This window comes from Elephas maximus, chromosome 13 (assembly GCF_024166365.1).
Source record: "Elephas maximus indicus isolate mEleMax1 chromosome 13, mEleMax1 primary haplotype, whole genome shotgun sequence".
NCBI lineage: Eukaryota > Metazoa > Chordata > Mammalia > Proboscidea > Elephantidae > Elephas > Elephas maximus.
In genome coordinates, this window is record NC_064831.1 from 47,159,761 (window position 1) to 47,180,748 (window position 20,988).

Sequence of the window (20,988 nt, forward strand, 5' to 3'; positions counted from 1 at the left end):
AGAGGGAATGGGCAGTCCAAGGGGTAGAGCATAAAACAAGAAGAACGTTAGCTGTTACTTTACGTTTTTTTTCACACAGAAGAGGAAGAAGTGAAAGGATACAGAAACAGAGGCTCAAAGGTTATTGCCATCAAATCCCAGAGAGGTGAGGTGATTAACGGGATCAGATGCTATAGATCAGGGGTCAGCAAAATACAGTCTGGGTGGGTCAAATCCCCCATTGACTGTTTCGTAAATAAAATTTTATTGGAACACAGCTCGTTCCATTTGTTTATATATTGCCTATGGCTGACTTTCCAGTACTACATCAGAGTACTTGGTGCCGAGACTGTATGGTCCACAAAGCCTACAATCTCTATTGTCTGGCCCTTATAACAGGAAGTTTGCTGACCTTTGTTACAGAGATCTAAAACAGGAAGACCAAGAGGAGTGCCATTATATTTTATGATAAAGACGCCTTTGATGCCCTGAAAGAGTTCGGTTTTATTCTGTAAACAAATGTTTCCTAAGAGCCTGCTGTGTGCCTGGCATTTGGTTTTCTTGGTGTGGTCTAGGAAGAGGCTAGATTGCAAAAGATTGATTAACGGATGAGCAAATGGTAGGGAATGAAGGCAGTAAATGTAGATTTCTGTCTTGTGAAATCTAGGAAGAAATGAGTGCTAGTTTGAAAGGTACGTGAGAAAGAGATGTTTAAACGTAGGGAAAATAAGAAAGAAATGAAAATGTGTGCGGGGTTCCTCTGAGAGAGGCAGTATGTTGCCATCACAGGAATTAATGGCCTAAGACTTGAATGCAGTGAGTACACGGGCCTCATTACAAGAAATGAATAGAATTGTTTATGGAATTAAGTTAAGAATAGTAATTGCTCACACAGCTGTTTTTAAATAGCAAATTGTGTTAGGTAATCAGCAAAAATCCACTAAAATGTACTTGATAGTTATGCAGAAACTGCTTTCTTGGTACTGACTTATGATCGTAATGGGTACTATAAAAACAAACAAACCAAAAACCTTTGTGTGCAGTTTTCACATTTGTACACTGTACTGTATGTTTTTACTTTAATGTGTAAGTTCAGCTATAATGTTTTCATCGTCATCCTCTGACCACCAAGCCGAAATATAATTGCCCTGCAAGAACAGCATTGGCATGAACTGTGTCAGTGCACAGAGCAGCGAGGTGTGTTCTCGGAAGGAAGGAGTGCCCTTTGATTGCTTCTCTGTCTGCCTACCTCCCTAGACAAAAAGGGAATGTTTTATTATACGGTTGGATTTAGGGCTAATAAGTATTTCTTTTCTGTTTTTATCTTTTTTCTCTTAATGTCTGTACCTCCTTCGTTCCTTTTTGGATTTGCTTTTTTGTGGGGGAGGGGGGCGCGTGAGGAGGAGTAGCTTCTCTAGGGATGATAGTACATATACATCATTAACTTCCCACAGTGTGTTTAGAGTTAATATTGTCCCATTTCACATAAAATGCAGCGGTCTTGTGACCTTATAGGTCTGCTTATGACCACGCATGCCTGCCTGTTTGCCTTAGTTGTCCTGTGTATTGTGTCTATACACGCTATGGCCCCTGGGAGAGCATACTGTAATTTTTTACTTTAAATAGCTGTGTTTTAAAGATGTTAAAGATGTAGATAGTCTTGTATATATACTATTCCTGGTGTTCTTTTTTTCTTTCCTCAAAATTTAGATTTCCCTCTGAAAACATCTTCCTTCACCTTGAAGATCTTCCTTTAGTATTTTTTGTACTGCAGTTCTATGGGCAACAGATTCTTAGTTTTCTTTTATCTGAAAATGTGATTGAAGAATATTTTTGCCAGGTATAGACCTCTGGGTAGATTTTTCCCCCATCCCAGTACTTTAAAGATGTTTTTCCATATCTTTTGGCATTCATAGTTTCCCATGACAAGTCTGTAGTAATTTGAACTGTTGTTCGTCTGCATGCGATGCCTCTTTCTTTGGCCGCTGTTGAAAACAGCAGTTTGACTAGGATGTGGCTGGGTATGTTTTTTTTGTTTGTTTGTTTTTCCTCTTCATATTTATCCTGTTTGGTTTTCACTGAGCATCTTTAATAAAATTATGTCTCTCACCAGATTTGTGAATATTTTTGGCTGTTATTTCTTCAGATTTTTTTTCTATCCTGTTCTATTTATTCTCTCATTATAGCTATGTTTGATTTTTAAATATTTTCCTTCAGGTCTCTGAGGTCCTGCTGATTTTTTTTTTCCTCCTCTTTTTATCAAATTGGATAATATCTATTGATCTCTCATCAAATTCACTCACTCTCTGTCCTCCCCATTCTTCACCCCATCCCCCCAAACCAAAACCAAACCTGTTGATGTTGAGTTGATTCTGACTCATAGCAACCCTACAGGACAGGGTAGAACTTCCCCATGGAGTTTCCAAGGAGCGGCTGGTGGATTCCAACTGCCGACCTTTTGGTTAGCTGCTGAGCTCTTAACCACTGTGCCACCAGGGCTCCACCCAGGGAATTTAAAAACATTTCATATATTATTATTTCTAAAACTCCCATTTGTTCTTTTTCAAGTTTTTTTTTCCTCTGATGAGATTTGCAATTCTCTCTTTCTGTACAAACTTGTCCTTTATTCCACTGAGCATAGTTATAAAAAAAAAAAAAAAAAAATACCTGCTTTAATGTCTGTGCCTGAAAAGTTCAACATCTGACTTATCTCGAGACTGACTGCTTTTATCTTTTCCCTTGACATTGGGTTATATTTTATTGGTTCTTCATTTATCGAGGAATTTTGTAATGTATTATGGATATTACGAGTGTTACATTGTGGAAATTCTGATTTTTGTCATGTTCCTCCAAAGAGTTTTGATACCCTTGTTTTTTAGCAAGTGACTAATTTGGTTATAAAATAAAAAACCAAACCTATTGCCATTGAGTCAATTCTGACTCATACTGACCACTGAAGGGTAGACTAGAACTGCCCCATAGGGTTTCCAAGGCTATAATCTTTATGGAAGCAGACTGCCACGTCTTTCTACTATGGAACTCCTAGTGGGTTCAGTCTGCTGATGTTTTGGTTAGCGGACAGGTGCTTAACCACTGCAGTACCAGGGCACCTTCAATTTGGCTATGCTCGAAATGAAAACTCTCTCTTGCCTGAAGTTGGTGGCTGCTCACATCTCAATTTGATTCCTTTAGCCTGAGCTGAAAACCGCTTTGGGCCTGCTCTGTGAATTGGCACTTCAGCTCTCAGCTGAATAGCTGGGCAGAGATACACCAAAAATGTGGGGCTTTCTTCTTTTTAGGATTCTTCTCTCACTTTCTGGTGACTGTGGTTGCCCTCACTGTCCTCTTTTTCTTTAGGCCAGAAAGACTGTGGGTTTTCTGTTGGAATTTTAGTTGCTGCATGTTAGAGCTGCCGCTTGCCTTCAGGATAAAGTGTTGAGAATGAGGGACTCAGCTGTGGTGGTCCCTCAGAGCTGTTGAAATGAGAAATGCAGCCATGCTGATCTCTTTTTCTAAGTTTACTTTCCATCCAAAATCATCCTGCTTTTTCTCACTCTCCAGAACCTTTAGGTAGTTGTTTTACATTTGTATTTTACCCCAGAATTTGTAGGCGCTCTCTGTTGGAGCTTATTCTACCGTATTGGAAGCAGAGCTCCTAGGTCAGTTTTGGGATTACTTCCAACATCTTTGCAATCTGCATTTGAAAAAAAAATGCCCCATAGAGAGTTTCCGAGGAGCACCTGGCAGATTCGAACTTTGAGAATAATACTCCCCTTTAAAAAGTGATTACTGTTATTTTACTAATTCTTGAACATGTGCTTAGATTGCTTCACGTCACTCTTCTATTTTGGATTTCTTCCTTCTGACCCGGAAACCCTGGTGTTGTAGTGGTTCAGTGCTACAGCTGCTAACCAAAAAGTCAGCAGTTTGAATCCACGAGGTGCTCTTTGGAAACTCTATGGGGCAGTTCTACTCTGTCCTATAGGTTCTCTATGAGTCGGCACTGACTCGACGGCAGCGGGTTTGGTTTTTGGTTTTTTTCCTTCTGACCCACATTTAGTTACTGAATTCTTATGACATAGCCTGTCCTGTGAATGCATTAATTTTATATGTCCTTAATTGTTCAGTAAACATTTAAGTGCACAGTATTGTACTTCTACTAGGTACCAGCATATGAACCGGGTATGTCCTCTGTCATAAAGTTTTATGGGCAGAATATACGTGAAAATAGTCATCAGTGTTTGAGACAAAGTAAGTTCAAATTAATTTCCAAAGAAGAATGATTAATTTAGACTTATTTGTTGGAGACAGTTTCACAAAGCAGGGGACATTTGATCTCAGCCTGATTCATAGTTAGGAATTCAATAGGCGGGGGTGGGGCGGGGAGAGAATGGGTATTCTAAGGTTAGGCAACAATGGGAGTAGAATATGAATGTGTGACAAGTCTTGGCATGTTTGTGGATAATTAATGTCTAGATGGGGTTGGAGCTTTGAGTTTATGGAGGGATCTAGTATGTAATGAAGGTGAAAAGGTTGATTGGGGCCACCTTGAAGAACGCAGGATGTGTTTTTAGGAGTTGACTATGTTGTTAGTGCTTGTATGGAAGAAAACAATCAGGAATGGGGTTTAAGAGCAGGGCTCTTGTATTTAGATTAGGAGAGTGTTGCAGTTGTGTCTTAGATATAGTAGAGCCTTTCCTTGCTTCCAGAAACTTGACGCTAGTTTAGAAGAGGCTTGGAGACAGCTCACAAGCTTTTGCCAGAATTGGAATGTCTTCTGGGAACTTAACTTCAACGCCTGGCCATCAGGCAGTTTCTATTTTTCTTAATAGGCCTGGCATTTTCTTTTGGTCCTAATTCTTCTTTGATTAAACCACTGGAATTTTCTGTTTAGTCATATTTTTGCAAGATATTTATATCAGAATGATGCAGTTAGTAACGATAACATAGCAAAATTACTGTGCTTGAAAGTTACATAGAAAATTAGTCATTTTCCTGATGAAATTTGCCATGTATTCATTACCTTATCCTTGTGTACTTTGGCATTAAAGACTTGGAATGGGATATCCCTACTTGTAAACCTTTGTTCTCAATAGTGCCAAACAGAAATTGTGCTTCAGTTTTAAAAGCTATCCCGAGAAAGAGATTCCTTCTAACTTTTTACTGGGCTGCCTTTTTCAAATAAGTATGTGTGTGTGCCCAGAGTGTCTTATTTAACAATTCATTTCTCAGAACCTCAATTTTTTTTTTAAATAAGTATAAAAAAAACCTCTATAACTGGTGTTACATACTTAATGTGAGGTAGCATGTCTTAACTTCTCACAGTTTTAATATTTCTCTAGCTTTTTAATTTTTTATTAATGTATGCCATAATAACAAAGAACTTGCTGTTACATTTTAAATGATTCTATTTCATGGTGAAGTTCTGGAAAAACAATTGATATATTTCATGGGTATCTAAAATCTGAAAAAGAGTAAAAATGATGGTGGTAGGGTTTTAGATATATATTATTTTACAATTGATTATACCCTTTGAGTCTTATCTGAAAGCAATATCATTACTTCACAAATAAAATTGAATAATGAAACTGTTGAAGATAGACACATTCATAGCTCTGGTTCTCTGACATAGCTCTCTCCAGTCAGATTTTTTTTTTTTTTTAAATGAAATCATTTATTGAATCACCCTATAGCAGATGGAAATCCTGCAAGGTATATTATCTTTCCTTTGTTTGTAAGTGTTGAGATTTGATATTTTTGAACTACATTTTACTTGCTAGAATAAAAAACTTGATTTCAGTGCTACCAGAGGTGTGTGTGTGTGTGTGTGTGTGTGTGTGATATGTATGCAGCCCTTGTGCTCTGCCTCCCAACAGGAGTGGACTTTCGGATATGATACACAAGCTATATGACCTTTTGACTTGCTTTTTTTTTTTTACCAGCTTTGCTGCAGAGAGATCCTTATTACTCCTCTCTCCATTCTTTGTATCTTTCTCCTTCTTTTCCTTCCTTCTCAGCTCCCCAGACGCCCCCACTACTGCCTGAAATATTTTTCTGATTCTAGTCCTGCTTCTCACTTTACCCTGTCCATAGTACAGGGGGGCAGGTCTTTGGTGATAGATAGGCCTGGAGGCAAGTGGGGACAGGAGGAATGGGTCTTCAAGCCAGCAGCATTGCTCTTGATTCACGTTTTTTACCCCCAGGCAGCTCTTGTCTGAGACTCACCAAACCTGGAGTGATGCTATGTATGCAGTCTCTGTACTGTTGATCAGTTTTGTTTATTAAGGCCAAGGTGGAAAAAAAATAGGCCTTTAGGGCCTAGAAGAGTCACCCTTTCAAAAAAATCTGTTTCCAGTTGGTTAAACACCTAGAGAAGTACAAGACCCTATGCTTGCTTAATGAAGGGAGAAGGGGTGGGGTAGAACCTGTGAGCTAGTTTTATGACCAACTTAACAAAGAGAGTTGTTATTGTTAGGTGCCATTGAGTTGGTTCCAACTCACAGCAACCCTGTGTACAACAGAAGGAAACACTGCCTGGTCCTGTGCCATCCTCACAGTCTTTATTATGCTTAAGCCCATTGTGCAGCCACTGTGTCCGTCCATTTCATTGAGGGGCTTCCTCTTTTTCACTGACCCTCTACTTTACCAAGCATGATGTCCTTGTCCAGGGACTGATCCCTCCTGACAACATGTCCAAAGTATGCGAAATGTAGTCTCACCTGGTTGTACTTCTTCGAAGACAGATTTATTCGTTATTTTGTAAGTCCATGGTATATTCAATATTCGTCTCCAACACTACAATTGCAAGGCGTCAATTCTTCTTCAGTCTCCTTTATTCATCGCCCAGCTTTCACATAGGAGGCGTTTGAAAACACCGTGGCCTGATTAATGAGCACCTTAGTCTTAAAATTGGCACCTCTGCTTTTCAGCACTTCAAAGAGGTCTTCGCAGCAGATTTGCCCAATGCAATGCATCTTTTGACTTCTTGACTGCTGCTTCTATGGGTGTTGATTGTGAATCCAGGTAAAATAAAATCCTTGACAACCTCAATCTTTTCTCTGTTTATCATAATGTTGGTTATTGGTCCAGTTGTGAGGATTTTAGTTTCCTTTATGTTGAGGTATAATCCATACTAAAGGCTGTGGTCTTTGATTTTCATCAGTAAGTGCTTAAAGCCCTCTTCACTTTCTGCAAGCAAGGTTGTGTCATCTGCATAACGCAGGTTGTTAATGAGCCTTCCTCCAATCCTCCTGCCCCGGTCTTCTTCGTATAGTCCACCTTCTGAGATTATTTGCTCAGCATACAGATTGAATAAGGATGGTGAAAGGATACAACCCTGATGCACAAAGAGAGTACCCCTAGTCAAAGACAAATGGGAGGGCGGAGGGGGAGTGGAGGGGAATCAGGTAGACTAATACCTGAGTTCTTCATAGAAAAGGAAGTAACTCCAGATGATGGACTGGGTCAGTATGTTTACCTGTGCCTCTACGAGCCTTACACTCTGACACACTGAAGACTTGATTTCCACCTTTTATTACTTTATTGAGGGCCCAGCCTCGTGGGGAACTGCCTATGTATGTGGTAATTTGTGACTTAATTTTAGTTACTTTTTAAACTAAATGTTTTACAAAAGAAGGAGGCAGATTGGTTTCATTAAATTCACAAATGATTATTTTTAATATAAGGTCTAAAATTTAATATTTGTATTTTTTAAACTGGAAAATACTAAAGAACAATCTTGTGCCTTTTTAATTATGGTACGTGAAATCAAAATATTGTCAGATGTTATTTAAATGGTTCCATTTAGAAAAGCAAGTATTTAAGAGATCCTGTATATAAAAGGAAACCCTGGTGGCATAGTGGTTAAGTGCTACAGCTGCTAACCAAAGGGTTGGCAGTTTGAATCCACCAGGCGCTCCTTGGAAACTCTATGGAGCAGTTCTATTCTGTCCCAAAGGGTTGCTGTGAGTCGGAATAGACTCGACGGCACTGGGTTTTGTATATAAAAGATTTAAAAAGTAAAAAGTTATTTAAATCTTTATTTTCGTTGAATTATTGATGACATCTTTTAATTTTACCAAGTATTATTAGAATAATTTATTAGGAAGCCCAGCAAGACCCAAAGTTTTTCTACTATTCTGTTATTGCTCAAGTTTCTTTTATGTTTACCATTTTTATCTGACATTTGAGGAACTCCTGAATTGGCATGCATATACTACAAATGCGAAGGAAGAAATACATGGGAATGATAGTTCAGACATATCTTAACATCTTCGTCTGTTACTGTATTTTAATAGTGGTGTATTTCCTTTTTGGAGCCCTGTTGGCAAAGTGATTAGGAGCTCAGGCCATTAACCAAAAAAAAAATGGGCAGTTCAAATCCACCAGTCACTCCTCGGAAACCCTATGGGGCAGTTCTGATCTATCCTATAGGGTCACTGTGAATTGAAATGGACTCAAGGACACACAACAAGAACAACAATTTTGTTTTTGATAAATTATTTTTTCAGACTTAACTAGTTTTTATGATTTCTGTGTTAAGACATGTATCTTGTGTGTGTAATCTCTTTTTTATGTTTACCTTGGTCTTGATGGTGAAGCTTTGGAAAGTTTATTATTCCTGTCATAGTTCTGTGCATGTAAGCCATTGTTTTCAGCAGAAAGGAGTCATTTAGGCTAAAGGATGACTCTTGCCTTTGTCAGTGCCAGCCACGACTTTTTACCCCAAGTCTGGGTGTGTTAACAATAAAACCACAGAGCTCTGAGTGAAAACCTACCCAGATCCTGGTCCTTCTACAGCATCTTTGAGCCCCCCCTTCACTCCCCACGCTATGTCCAGTAATAGTGGCAGTACTCTTTAGCTGATGACTCTATCACCTAATTAAGTAGCGTTTTTATTTAATTAATCTTTGCTTTTCCTTCATGCTGTTGAAGATACTAAGATCACTTGATGAAAATGAGATGTGGTTTGACAGAATTTCATGCTATCTCTTTTAAATTTTACCTGAGATATTATTGCTAGCAGATACTTGTCCTTTCTATATTGTCTTTTACAAATGCGTTAAAGATAACACAGACATGTCATAGTTATTCATTCAATAGAAGAAAATTCAGATTCATAAAGAGAATAAACTAGAGCCTGGTTATTTTTATTAAAGTTTCATTATCTGTTCTTCATCAAAATAAGTTTCATTATCTGTTCTTAATGTTCAGTGGAAGTATGATTTTTTTGCATAAAATCGTTTGCAGTTTCATATGTAGTTATATATTAGTTTTGATTCATTTTTATTAATGTTGATTAGCTCTATGATTCTGAACGCTTGTAGCATATGTAGGGTGTTGTGTGGGAATTGATGGAGCAGTGATGAAGACACTCTGAAGTGAGCTGTTTTCTAGGGAAAGGACTGACACACAGCCAGTTCCACTGAAGTGCAAAAGCAGCCTGCTGAATTGTGCTGTCTGCTTATACCATACCCGCCCCCTCCCCCCGCCAAAATAAAGGAATAAAATTCCATGAAAGTATCTTTTTGGGTTTATATTTTTCTCTCCTTTCTCTCCTCAGGTATGGATGAACGAGGAGGTACAACATCTTGGGGAACAAGTGGCCAACCAAGCCCCTCATATGACTCGTCTAGAGTAAGTTTGCTTATCAGCCCTTAATTAAAAATATAGAGAGAAGTATAAGTAAATTCCTTCATAGATATTAACTCGATTCCCTAAGAATTCATTTCCTGTACTTATGTGGCCGTTTATTCTTTGTGTGTGGTTTGTTTGCTTGAGAGAAGGACCAGCTTCTGAACCAGCCCCCTCCCCACGTTCTTGCTCCGAAAGTTCTCAGGGACTCTATAGCCCTGTTCCTGGGAAGTATGTCAAAACAGACATAACAGATGACATTTCTTGGTTGACAATTAAGGGAGAATAGGTCCAAGCTAACTTTCTATATACTGAAAGATGAAAAAGTTAGAATCTTTTCCAGCATTAAAAAAAAAAAAACCAAAAAACTTTTTAGTTTGAGAGTGGAAGATGGAAAATTAGACCAAAGAATTGGAGTAAAATTGAACTCTCTGCTTCCAGACCCCCCAGTAAACTGGTGAGGCTCAGAAATATCTTTTCCAAAAGCCATACTTTTAATGAACAATGAACTATTTCTTATTTTTCTCAGAACTAACCAAGAGAAGATAGACATGAAATTTATGGGTACTTAATCCTGCATTCAAATTGGCTTATGATGAGGAAGGAAAACAAATTATGTGATTGGAATTTATAGTCTCAGTATTGGTTACACTGTTTTGCTTTGAAAAATGCTGAGCAGAAAGTACTTCCTAAAATATGTGGCTTTTCTGTTACATTTGGCAGTAGCCTATGTTCAGTTTATTTTAAATACATTGGGAGGACCTGGGATGGTCATGTGGAATCCCAGAAGGTATATAGGAAGGCTGTTAAATGTGGGTTTCTGTGTTTCCCTTTGGGGAGTCCGTGGCTGGAAATGCTGAGTTGTAGTACAAAGAGCACCATCCTGGCTATCACAAGACTTGGATTTTACTGTTGATTGTACAACGAACTAGCCTTTTGATCTTGGGCATGTTGTTTTGTCTTGAGGATAGTTAAAGTAGTTGTCCAGATTTCATTCCAGCTTTAAAAGTTGCTGATTCTCTGAATAATATTGTGAATAGGAAAGATTTTCTGATTTGATTTTAGAAGTAGAAGTTCTACATAGTGGGGAAACCTGTAACAGTGTTTATAAATATTGGATTGTTTTCTTTCAGAGGCTTGAGTTACTCTGATAACGTTGTTTCTTGGAATGCATTAAATGTGCCTCTGTGCCTTATGTTCACTTCCTTTTCAAGTTTTTGTTTCTATTTGAGTACTGCATAAAATTTTAGGATAAAATAATATAATAATATATCCAAACACTTACATAATTTGTGATCCTGATATTAAGCTTGCCTCCAGAGTTGGACTCCAAAGCAAATGCTGCTGTTTTTTTTTTTTTTTGCTCTTAATTTAACTTTTTTGAAACTATATTGTGTACAGTAAAAAGCTAAATTGACCCTGTTTCCCTATTTAAAAACCCAGATTAATCTCTAGATACTCACCGTCCACCATAGTACCACATAAGTGCACTGACCCATCTATTTGTAGGTCAGGTAGGGTGGTCGGTCGTTCAACGCTACCTTCTTCCTTTTTGCTCCAGTTGAAATCCACTCTTCAACATCACGTTTCTGCTTCCGTCACAGTCATGCTTCTGAACCTAAAATGGTTTAGTGAGCTAGTTAAGAAGTTAGGTTTTATTTACCAAAATCTGGATTCAATTTCAAACTGTTTATTTTTTCCCTTAACTCTTTCACTAGGGAAAGAGATGGCTAAGGTTACCTCTGAGGCCTCCCTTCTCGCTCTTTAATAGGAAGATTGTCAGCTTTTAGGATTTTCACATTAATCACCATTCACCATTTTGATCTTTTTTTTTTTTTTTAAAAATAATCATAAGCATGAACCAATGTAACTTTGTTAATAAGAATCTCAGTTGACCAGAATACTTAATTTTCCTGAGTATGTTGAGTTTTTTTTATTCAGAGATAAATATTGATGTTTGCCAAAAACCCAGCTTTGGTACATTGTTAGTAAAATAATTAAGTCAATTTTAAGCTTTAATTAAATTGCAGGTACTTTATAGAAATCATGTGAATGAAATTTATTTAGGCTTCACCTTTCTATATAAATACTACATTTTCATCACAGCAAATGAAATCATTTTGAAAATAATTTTACTTTCAATATCATCACTGAATTGGAAATTTTTAACTTTTAAAGTTTGAAAATGCCTAGTAGGGCACAAAAAAGCTGTTAGAAAACTGCAAAATCAGTAGTTCGGTGGAATTACAGGACACATGGCTTTAGTTTACATGAATTCAACTATCTGGGCTGCTGTCCTCCCTCCCCCATGACCTACTCCAGGAGAGGGGAAGAAGAGTTTTTTTTTGCAGTGCTGTAAAACCATATTTGGCACACGAACCCTATTCTGTACTGTATATTACTATACATAATGCTGTACAGGATTGTCTACACAAAATCATGTAGGTTGAACTTCAGAGCTTTTCAGAGGAAATTTTTGCTATATGTACTTTTCACCCAGTAGGTTCTGACTTTGATTCTAAGACACCCCTCTGCTACAGCAGCCTTGATGAATATGTGAGGTCCACCTGGGTCCCACAGTCAAGAGGCCACAGACTTCTCATACATGTTCTCTTAGAAGCAGGGAAAGTCACTGCAGCAGAGCTTCTGTCTGCTGTGTCTGCCCCTTCTCCCCCGCAAATCCACCAGGGATGAAAAGAAGCCTTGTGGTGTTGAGAGATGGAGTTTCTGGTTGTGGGACCTACCCACAGGAAATGACTCAGTGAAGAGTTTTCATTTTGTGACAGAGAAGTAGATACTACACCTGATGGTGGTCATAGAGGAGATGGTAGACATGGTCCCCGTTCTCAGTAAATGAATGTGACAATGAGACCAAACAGGCTCAAGACCCAAAAGCTCAGCATCTGTGGCTGGTGGCCTCAGCCCTTTCTTTGGCAGACTCCTGTTTTCTGGGCTCTGCACCTCCTGTCCACCTGTGCAGAACGTGAGCACGCGTGTGAACTGATAAAAGAAGCATCGTGATGTGAGTAGTGCTTACATTTTCAGAAATGTATGAAAGCCGTGAAAGCACCCAGAGATTGAAAGGAGCGATGAAAATCAGTTTAGACGTGGGCAAGAGGTGTAAGGAGTTTGTCCCCTTCCCCTCCTTATTTTTTTATCATTTACTGAAGCAAATGTTTTCTATACTTGACATTGCACAGGCGTAAAGGCCAGAGAATATCGTGATTTTCCTTGATTACTGAAGTGTTAATGGTTTATTCCAGTTTCAGTCCTCTCCCTTCCCAGAAGTCAGCAATGACGAACACAAATTCTTGAGCCAGACTTCATGGATATAAATCCCAGCTCTGCTCCGCATTACCTTGTGATTCTAGATGAGTTATTCACATTCGTTATACTTCAGTTGACTTGTCTGTAAAATGGGGATAATAACACCTACTTCATTAGATTGTTGTGAAGATTGAATGAGATAATGCATGTGAAACACTTAGATCAGTCCCCAGCACACAGTGGCCCTACAAGAGCTCACTTTAATACGGTTACATAGAAATTATCAGTTAGATCTATATATTGCAGTTAAACACATTTAAATGAATAAATATGTTTGCACATCTGCTCCATTCTAAGCGTAACAAATAAGAATTATTTATGGGCTCAATCACATGTAGTATGTTTTCTTTTAGGTTTATAAAGGACATAAAACCTGTTTGCCTTCCCTTTCAGTTGTCCATTTCTTTATTAGAAGACTGAAAGTCTTATTCTGCCAATCCTTGACATAGAAGTTTTCGTCTCTGTGCAATACAATGCCTTTTCATGACGGATGCTCTGTATGTGTTTGCTTGATAAACTAAAATTGACAAATCGTTGTATTTACTTGGTTAATTGGGTTGGGGGTTGAGGGAGGAATGAATCAAAGCTGACTGAAGATGGTGAAGCTTGAAGTAGATGGTGATAGTATTGAAAATAGTGGACATTTCTGTTATGCTTGCAAATCATTGTCCTGATTGATGACATTACTTCAAGAGCTTTTATTTTATTGAAGACAGGATTTGCAGACTTGTATCATATGACCTAGGGCAAGTTACTTAACCTCTTTGTGCCTCAGTTTTCTCATCTCTAAACTTCACAGTAATTTTACACATAGCTTATAGAGTTTTGGTGAAGGTGAAATGTAGTAGGTGTAAAATATTTGACTTCATTTACTGGTACAATAAAGCTATTACTGTTATTACCACCATTATTATTACTTCCAAATATCTAATAATTCATTGTGCATGTTTATGGCTGTATTTTTTCTGATGTTCAAATTCTGTTTCTGAAATGTCTGATCATTTGAGTTTGCAAAAATCCCAAGGACCCATGTCATCTTGGTTCCCCCACCCTCTTAGCTCTGCTGCCTAAGCTTGGCCAAGTTCAAAATGAAGTGCCACTGAGGTTTACACCTGGGATTGGGGGTGGTGATGGAGCTCACAGGAGAGAGAAGTCTTCCTGTTGATGCTCTTTCCAAGATGCGGAGCTTTTCCTTCCTTATTTTACAAGGTAAACCTAAGTCCACTACTAGGTAACTGCGGAAACCATGGTGGTGTAGTGGTTAAGTGCTACGGCTGCTAACCAAAGGGTCTGCAGTTCAGATCCGCTGCTAATTGTGATTAGACTATGCCTCACCTGGACCCTTTCCTTTTTTGCTCCTCTTTTTAACTCTGCCTAGGAGTAGCAGAAATTGCTTTATTGACCAGGAATGACATTTATAGGTACTGTCATTGACCAGGATTTGGCATTTAATCGTGAGCAGGTTTTTAGGTTATATTGTGGGAGTTATTTTTGGAAAAGAAATAGCGTTAAATTGAATAGTTAGTAGGATGCTTGGTGTTTTTTTTTGTTTTGTTTTTAATTTCTAATTTTTGTAGTATGGTTTACAGAGTGAAAGAATGTTACCTACTGTTGCTTTTCCTTCCCTGTGCATTTTACAGTATCGTAGAATTTTGGAAGCTGAAGTTATGTCACTAGTTACCAGTTGCTGTTGAGTCAATTCTGACTCACGGCAACCTCACACCTTTCTTCTGAGGAGCCCCTGGGTGGACTTGAACCTCTAATCTTTTGGTTAACGGATGAGTGCTTTAACTGTTAACACTACCCAGGCACTCCTTGGAAGGTATATTGGTATCACTGATGTCCAGTCCCTTTACTTTTTAGATGAGGAAACAGACTTACAGACGTTGAATTTTTGCTAGGCTTTGTAACTAATTGATGACCTAGTGAACTAGTTAGTGACCTGAGTGAACTGAGGATATTACCAAATTAATTTCCTTGGTTACTATGGGACTCCAGGGGGAGGGGAGATTGGGAGATTGCTTTAGACCGGGTGATCAGGAAAGATTTAAAAGAAGAGGAAGTATTTGAGCAGAATATTTCAGGACAGATGGTATTTGTATGAATAAGGTTGCAAGGAAAGCAACTTTCTGGAAGAATGGAATGATGGGAACGTAAGTAGGGAGGCCCAAAAATCACAAAATTCAATAGATAGTGAATCATTTTACTTTGTAACTTTTCTTTTTTTTAAAAAAAATATTTTGTTTTAGGTAAAACTTTACATAGTAAATCAGGTTTCCATTTAACAATTTCTGCACAACTTGTTCCGTGGCATTAGTTACGTTTTTCATAATGTGTCAATATTCTCATTATTTCCATTCTTTCTGTTCTGTTTTATTACTCTAGCTTCGCTGCCCCTCCTTAGCATCTCATCTTTGTCTTAGGATAAATGTTGACTGTTTGGTCTCATACAGTTGATTATTTAAGGGAACACAGTATTCACAGGTAGCATTGTTTATTTTAGAATCCAATCTATTATTTGGATGAAAGGTGACCACTGGTAGTGGTTCAGTTCCAAATTTAAAGGCCATCTTAAGGTGATAGTCTTGGTGGTTCTTCTAGTCTCCATAAGTCCAGTAAGTCAGGCCTTTTTTAAAGGAATTTGATTTTTGTTCTACATTTTCCTCCCTTTCTGTCTGGGACCTTCTGTTGGGTCCCCGGTCAGAATGGTTGGTAGTGGTAGCCGGGTGTCATCTAGTTCTTCTGGTCTAAGGCTAGATGAAGCAGGTAACCTTTCTGCAGAAGAAATGTAGTCTACCCTTTAAAAGTAACCCAGGGCCCTTGAGTCGATTCCGACTGATAAGAGAACTAATTGAAAATGGGCTTTTTTTTTTTAATGTAGAAAATGACACAAAGTTTTTTATTAAAATTAATTTGTTTCAGTGTGAAGGATGGATCCAAAGTGAGAGAGTGACAGGAAATAGGAAGCCCTGTTTAGATATACTGCGTAGGTCTGCTCATGATGTCATGAGTCTTGGATTAGAGCAACAGGAGCAAGGTTGCAGAGTAAGGAGAGGAGAGCAATTTCATGAGGGAAAAAACACAACTAGCTCGACACATGACAGGGAAGACATAAAATTATGTGGACTCATCCTCTCCTCAGAATGCCGACTCCTGAGAGAAAGTCCATGTGTTTTATTCAGGCTTTGACAGGTTTGGTCTGGTTATGTTATACAATCACCAGATTGTTTGATTGTGATAAACATTTTCCCTTATAAGTGGGAAAATCTAGCTGTGTGAATAAGAAAATAGTTTTTTTTCCCTTACTCAATTTCCTCGATTTGTCAGCATTGATGGAAAAATGAAGTTTAGTGTTTCTTTTCTTTAGAGTAGACATTTTCTCTGGATTGTTTATCGTTTGCTATTGTGTTTATCATTGAAGGGGAGGAAAGGGGCGTAGGTTTTATAGCTGTTAGGAGTTCAAATGCAATGATTAGTAAGGACACACAAATTTTGAAATAGTATTTTATGCCTCTTGATCTCAGGTACAAAACACGAGATGAAGCAGTTAAATAGCAAAGCGAGACAGGAGGGACAGAGAATTAAAGTAAGTGTTTTCTATATATTGCATCTATGTTCCCATTAATCTCTGTTTTGTTATGTAACTGCTCATTCTTAATGTTCTGAATGTGAAGAAAACTATGGGTAAGAAAAGGGTGTATTTTAAAGTTAGGTTTATATAAACCTGTGAGAGTAAATGTTTCGTATTCTTGGTTGTTTTCAAAACATGACCTGCCTACACGTTGTAATCTTAATGTTCTTAATTAAATAAGAAAGAAATTGGGTTGTGATCATGTAAACTCCTTTTAAGTCTCTTGCTAGCAGATATCCAAAAAGAAAGGAATCACATAGTGATTTTCCATTTTAAGCTAGTCCAGGCTCCCATGTTTTCAGTCCAGCTCTTCTTCCTGGGGACAGCTGCTGTTGAGATGCTCTAATGTAGATCTTTTTGAAAGAACCTTTTTGTCAGTCTCTCACCTCACCGTGAGGTTCATTTCACTTTCTATGCCTATGAGATATCTTAATCAGTACTCACCTTTACAATTGTCTCTTTCTAAAAATCTTCTTATTGTTTAATATTTAAAGTTAACAACCGGAAGTCAAAGCTTATTAATCTTTGAGTTTCTCTTATGTCCCTTTTTTATAGTTGTTGAGGCCTTTTTAACAGTCTCTTTGCTAAATTGCTGTTGAGTATTTTTGAAATAAGCTTAGAGGTTTCTTATTCAAGAGAATAAAATGTAGGGCAGATTCGGACTGAACATAGTTTTGGGCCAATTTAGCTTATTTCTGTTAACAGTAATAATGATAACTAGCATTTGCCACAATAGAGCTTACAGAACTAGTTTTATATTGCCTGTTACTATCCTCATAACCAGCTCCTCAGGAAGCCATTTTAAAAATATTCTCTTCATTTTTTGAGATGAGGAAATTGAGGCTTGGAGAAAGTAGTTAACTTGCTAGGTATTAAACAGCCAGTTAAGTGGTACAGCCAGGCCTAGCAACCAGGGTTTATTATGACTCTAAAATACTGGCATTTTCTACCAAAAGAGACCCCAAAGCGGTTGTTATTTCCACTTGTCCAGAACTTTAACGACAGAGTAGCAGTTGTAAAATAATGATATTGCTATTATTATTTCTTATGAAAATATTTTTCATATTTTATACATAAAAAAGAAGAATGAGTCATGACAGGCTTGCTCCCTGGTTTCACCACTATATTTGACCTTGGACAGGATATTTAATTTCTGAGCCTCATATTTCTCATCTGCAAAGAGATGTATCTTAAGAATTGTGTGAGAAGCCAATAGGGGAAGCTTTATAATAAAGTACTCAGCACAGTATCTGGAATTTATTAAGTACTTTATGTGTGTTTGTTCTTCTTTGTTCCTCTTTTTACTTCTGATCTCATGAAAATTTACCCATCCATTCTGATATGAAACCATGTTAGGAATCTTACAAGTCTTGGATGCCCCTTGGAGAGACAGCTGTTCTGAATTCCTAGAGTGTGTGCTGAATACGATAATGGACTCATGGTATTTAAATGCCGAACATGAGATTCTATGAGTTAAAAAAATTAAATTCTGTTTGTAAAATTTCATCTTTCAAAAAGTTCACTGCTTTACAGATTTTGGGATTTAGAGATTATTGGGAAAAAGGCATGAAGCAATCCAGATTCTTATGACAAGTTGTAGATTCTAAGGAGGAGAAGGCTTCAGTCCCTCAAATCTATTTAAAAGAATGCCTCCATTACAAGGTAGATAGGAGACCTCAAAGAGCTTATACATGTCAGAGGCTTAGTGTGATCAGAAAATGTTAGTTCCTTTTGTGATGAGCTGTTGTTGTATACTCTAATATTTTTGTTCTTAGAATAACAAGCCTAAAATGTTTTCCTTCAACATATTGAACTGTTAGACCTTCAGTGCTGTCAAATGGAAATAATTACTTTAAGGTGGTTTTATAGCATAATCAGTGTGCTATTTTTTTGTGTGGAGCAGAGCATATTCTTGATGTTTAGTATAGGTGCTTATTTTGTGACTAAGCAAACAAGTACCAGCTGTCCTAAACCAAATAGTATTCTCTGCATTGGTGATCCCACTAGGTCTCATTGGGTCTACTTTTCTGAATTCTTGATGTATACATGTTATTCTTGATTTCCCACTAATCTGTCTTCCTGTTTTACGTCACTTTTCCTCAGTATGTTTCTTCCCAACTCTTGCAGTCTTAAAATTTTCTGTTAGATATTTATATTCTTGTTTATGGGCTGTTCACATTAAACATCTGTTTTTCTCCACTCCTTTTATTCATGAAACATTTATTGAGATTTCACTATATTCTGGTTGTTTGAACTTGTTGGGCAAAACAAAAATTATCCGTCCACACTCCCTGGTCAAAAGAAGCGTTTGTCTCTTAAGGAAAGCAGAGATTCTTGTGCTGTGGAATGATAAGAGCTGTAGTAAAGAGAGCCCAGGGAGTAGTGAAAGCACAGAAATAGAAGCAATACTTGTTTGTGAAACATCCGGGGCACATTTTATACCAAACGAAATGGTAATTTTTTGTTTAGATTTTGGTGAAAGTATGTGCAGCAGAACATGTACCCATTCGTCAGTTTCTACATGTATAGTTCAATAACATTGTTTACATTCTTCACGTTATGTCACTATTCATATAAGTGAGGTCATACAGTGTTTGTCTTTTTGTGATTGACTTATTTCATCAGCATAATGTTGTCCAGGTTCACCCACGTTGCAGCATGTATCAGGACTTTATTTCTCTTTACGGCTGAGTAGTAGTCTGTTGTATGTACCACATTTTCTTTATCCATTCATCTGTTGTTGGGCACTTTGGCTATTTCCACCTTTTTGCTATTGTGAATAGTGTTGCAGTGAACATAGGTGTGCATGTGTCTGTTCGTGTCACAACTTTTAGGTCCCTAGGATATATCCTATCAGTGGAATTGCTGGTGGCTCTGTTCTAAGTTTTTTGAGGAATCACCGTACTGTTTTCCACAACAGTTGTACCATTTTACATTCCCACCAGCAATGGATTAAGATTCTGATCCCCCTACATTCTCACCAACATTTGTTATTTTATTTATTTATTTTTTAAATTTTGATCATTGCCATTCTATTAGGAATGAGGTGGTATCTCATTTCAAAATAAATCATGAGCCCTTATTACCACTACCTTTTCAGAGTCTGGAAACCCTTGGTTTGAAACGATTGCTTTAAGGCAGAGGGCTCATTTTAGAGATGAGGAAAAAAGATTCTGACAAGTCAGGGGACATGCCAGAGATCATGTGGCTGCTCAGTGGCAGATACCTAATCTTACTATGTTAAACAACAGATTTTTGGCCATTGATTGTAAAATGGAGCCCTGGTGGCATAGTGGTTAAGAGCTCGGCTGCTAACCAGAAGGTTGACAGTTCAAATCCACCAGCTGCTCCTTGGAAACCCTATGGGGCAGTTCTGCCCTGTCTTATCAGTAATCAGATATTTGGGGACAGGTGGTAATAAGGAACACAATAGCACAACAGCAAATAAGATGTCAAAATTCGAAGATTCTCTTGAATAAGCCATTTGAATAAGTGCTTTCAGTTTTGTGCAGGAAAAGTTCGTTGTTCAGTCTCTGCCTCTGCATTTGCTTACATTATGCTGCTGCCAGGGCTTCCAATGATAAGGCCAATCCGTGGTCCCTATCAGGTCAACCTAGCTAAAAACTCACCGTTCTGGACTTCCACTTATGAACAGAAGGGAGACCAGATTAACCCTCACACTTGAATCAACAAAGACCTGAATGAAAAATGAAACAACAATTTGAGACATTGGACTTCAGGCACTTCAGGAGAAACAAAGTCAATACTATAAATGCCTCCGTTTATGACCTGGAAAGACTTTCCACATCACAGCAGACAAGGAGTCAGTGCAGAGCTTGGCAGTCTCCAAGGTGAGGAAATGGAGATGGGCATCTTGGGAGGCCAAGGCAGCTACTTTACCAAACAAGAGTTGTAAAGAGGAGATAGGTAAAGGGGTGTGGGGACAGAGAGCTTATGTGTGTGCATATGCTCCATGGTTCTGAAGAGGGCCCCCCTCAAGTGTTCAGCTGAGTACTGATAAGAATGTGTGTGAGGAAACTACCTCAAATAAAAGAAAGAACCATCTGAAGTGAACAGAGGGAACGGTCCTCAGAGTTTCTGCCAACAAGAGAGGAAAAGCCTAGTAATTCATGAGACGTATTGTAGACTACTCAGATAGTCATTGCCTCAGTAGTGGGGAAAATTAGGCCTAGGTTGAAAGCGTCTTTGGTCATGCCTGCTGTTTTTAGTTGCTGTCGAGTCAGTTATAGCTCACAGCGACCCCATGTGTGCAGAGTATAACTGCTCCATAGGGTTTTCAAGGCTGTGACATTTTGGAAGCAGATCACCAAACCTGTCTTTGGAGGCACCTCTGGGTGGGTTCAAACTGCCAACCTTTGGGCTAGTAGTTGAGTGCTTAACCATTGGTCATGCATAAC

The 20,988-nt window shown here is 38.1% G+C and overlaps 1 protein-coding gene across 8 annotated transcripts in view; it reads left to right on the forward strand.

Annotated features, from left to right (window-relative positions):
* The window catches only part of TCF12 (transcription factor 12), a 340,913-nt gene that overhangs the window by 93,858 nt on the left and 226,067 nt on the right, over positions 1-20,988 (forward strand). For 7 of the 8 annotated variants that reach the window (XM_049905316.1, XM_049905314.1, XM_049905315.1 and 4 more), the window contains one exon: positions 9,542-9,615. In XM_049905316.1, coding sequence (XP_049761273.1) covers positions 9,542-9,615 — 74 coding nt within the window. Of the gene's footprint in view, positions 1-9,541; positions 9,616-16,463; positions 16,526-20,988 lie in introns of those variants that run through there. The other variant, XM_049905321.1, reaches the window with a different exon arrangement.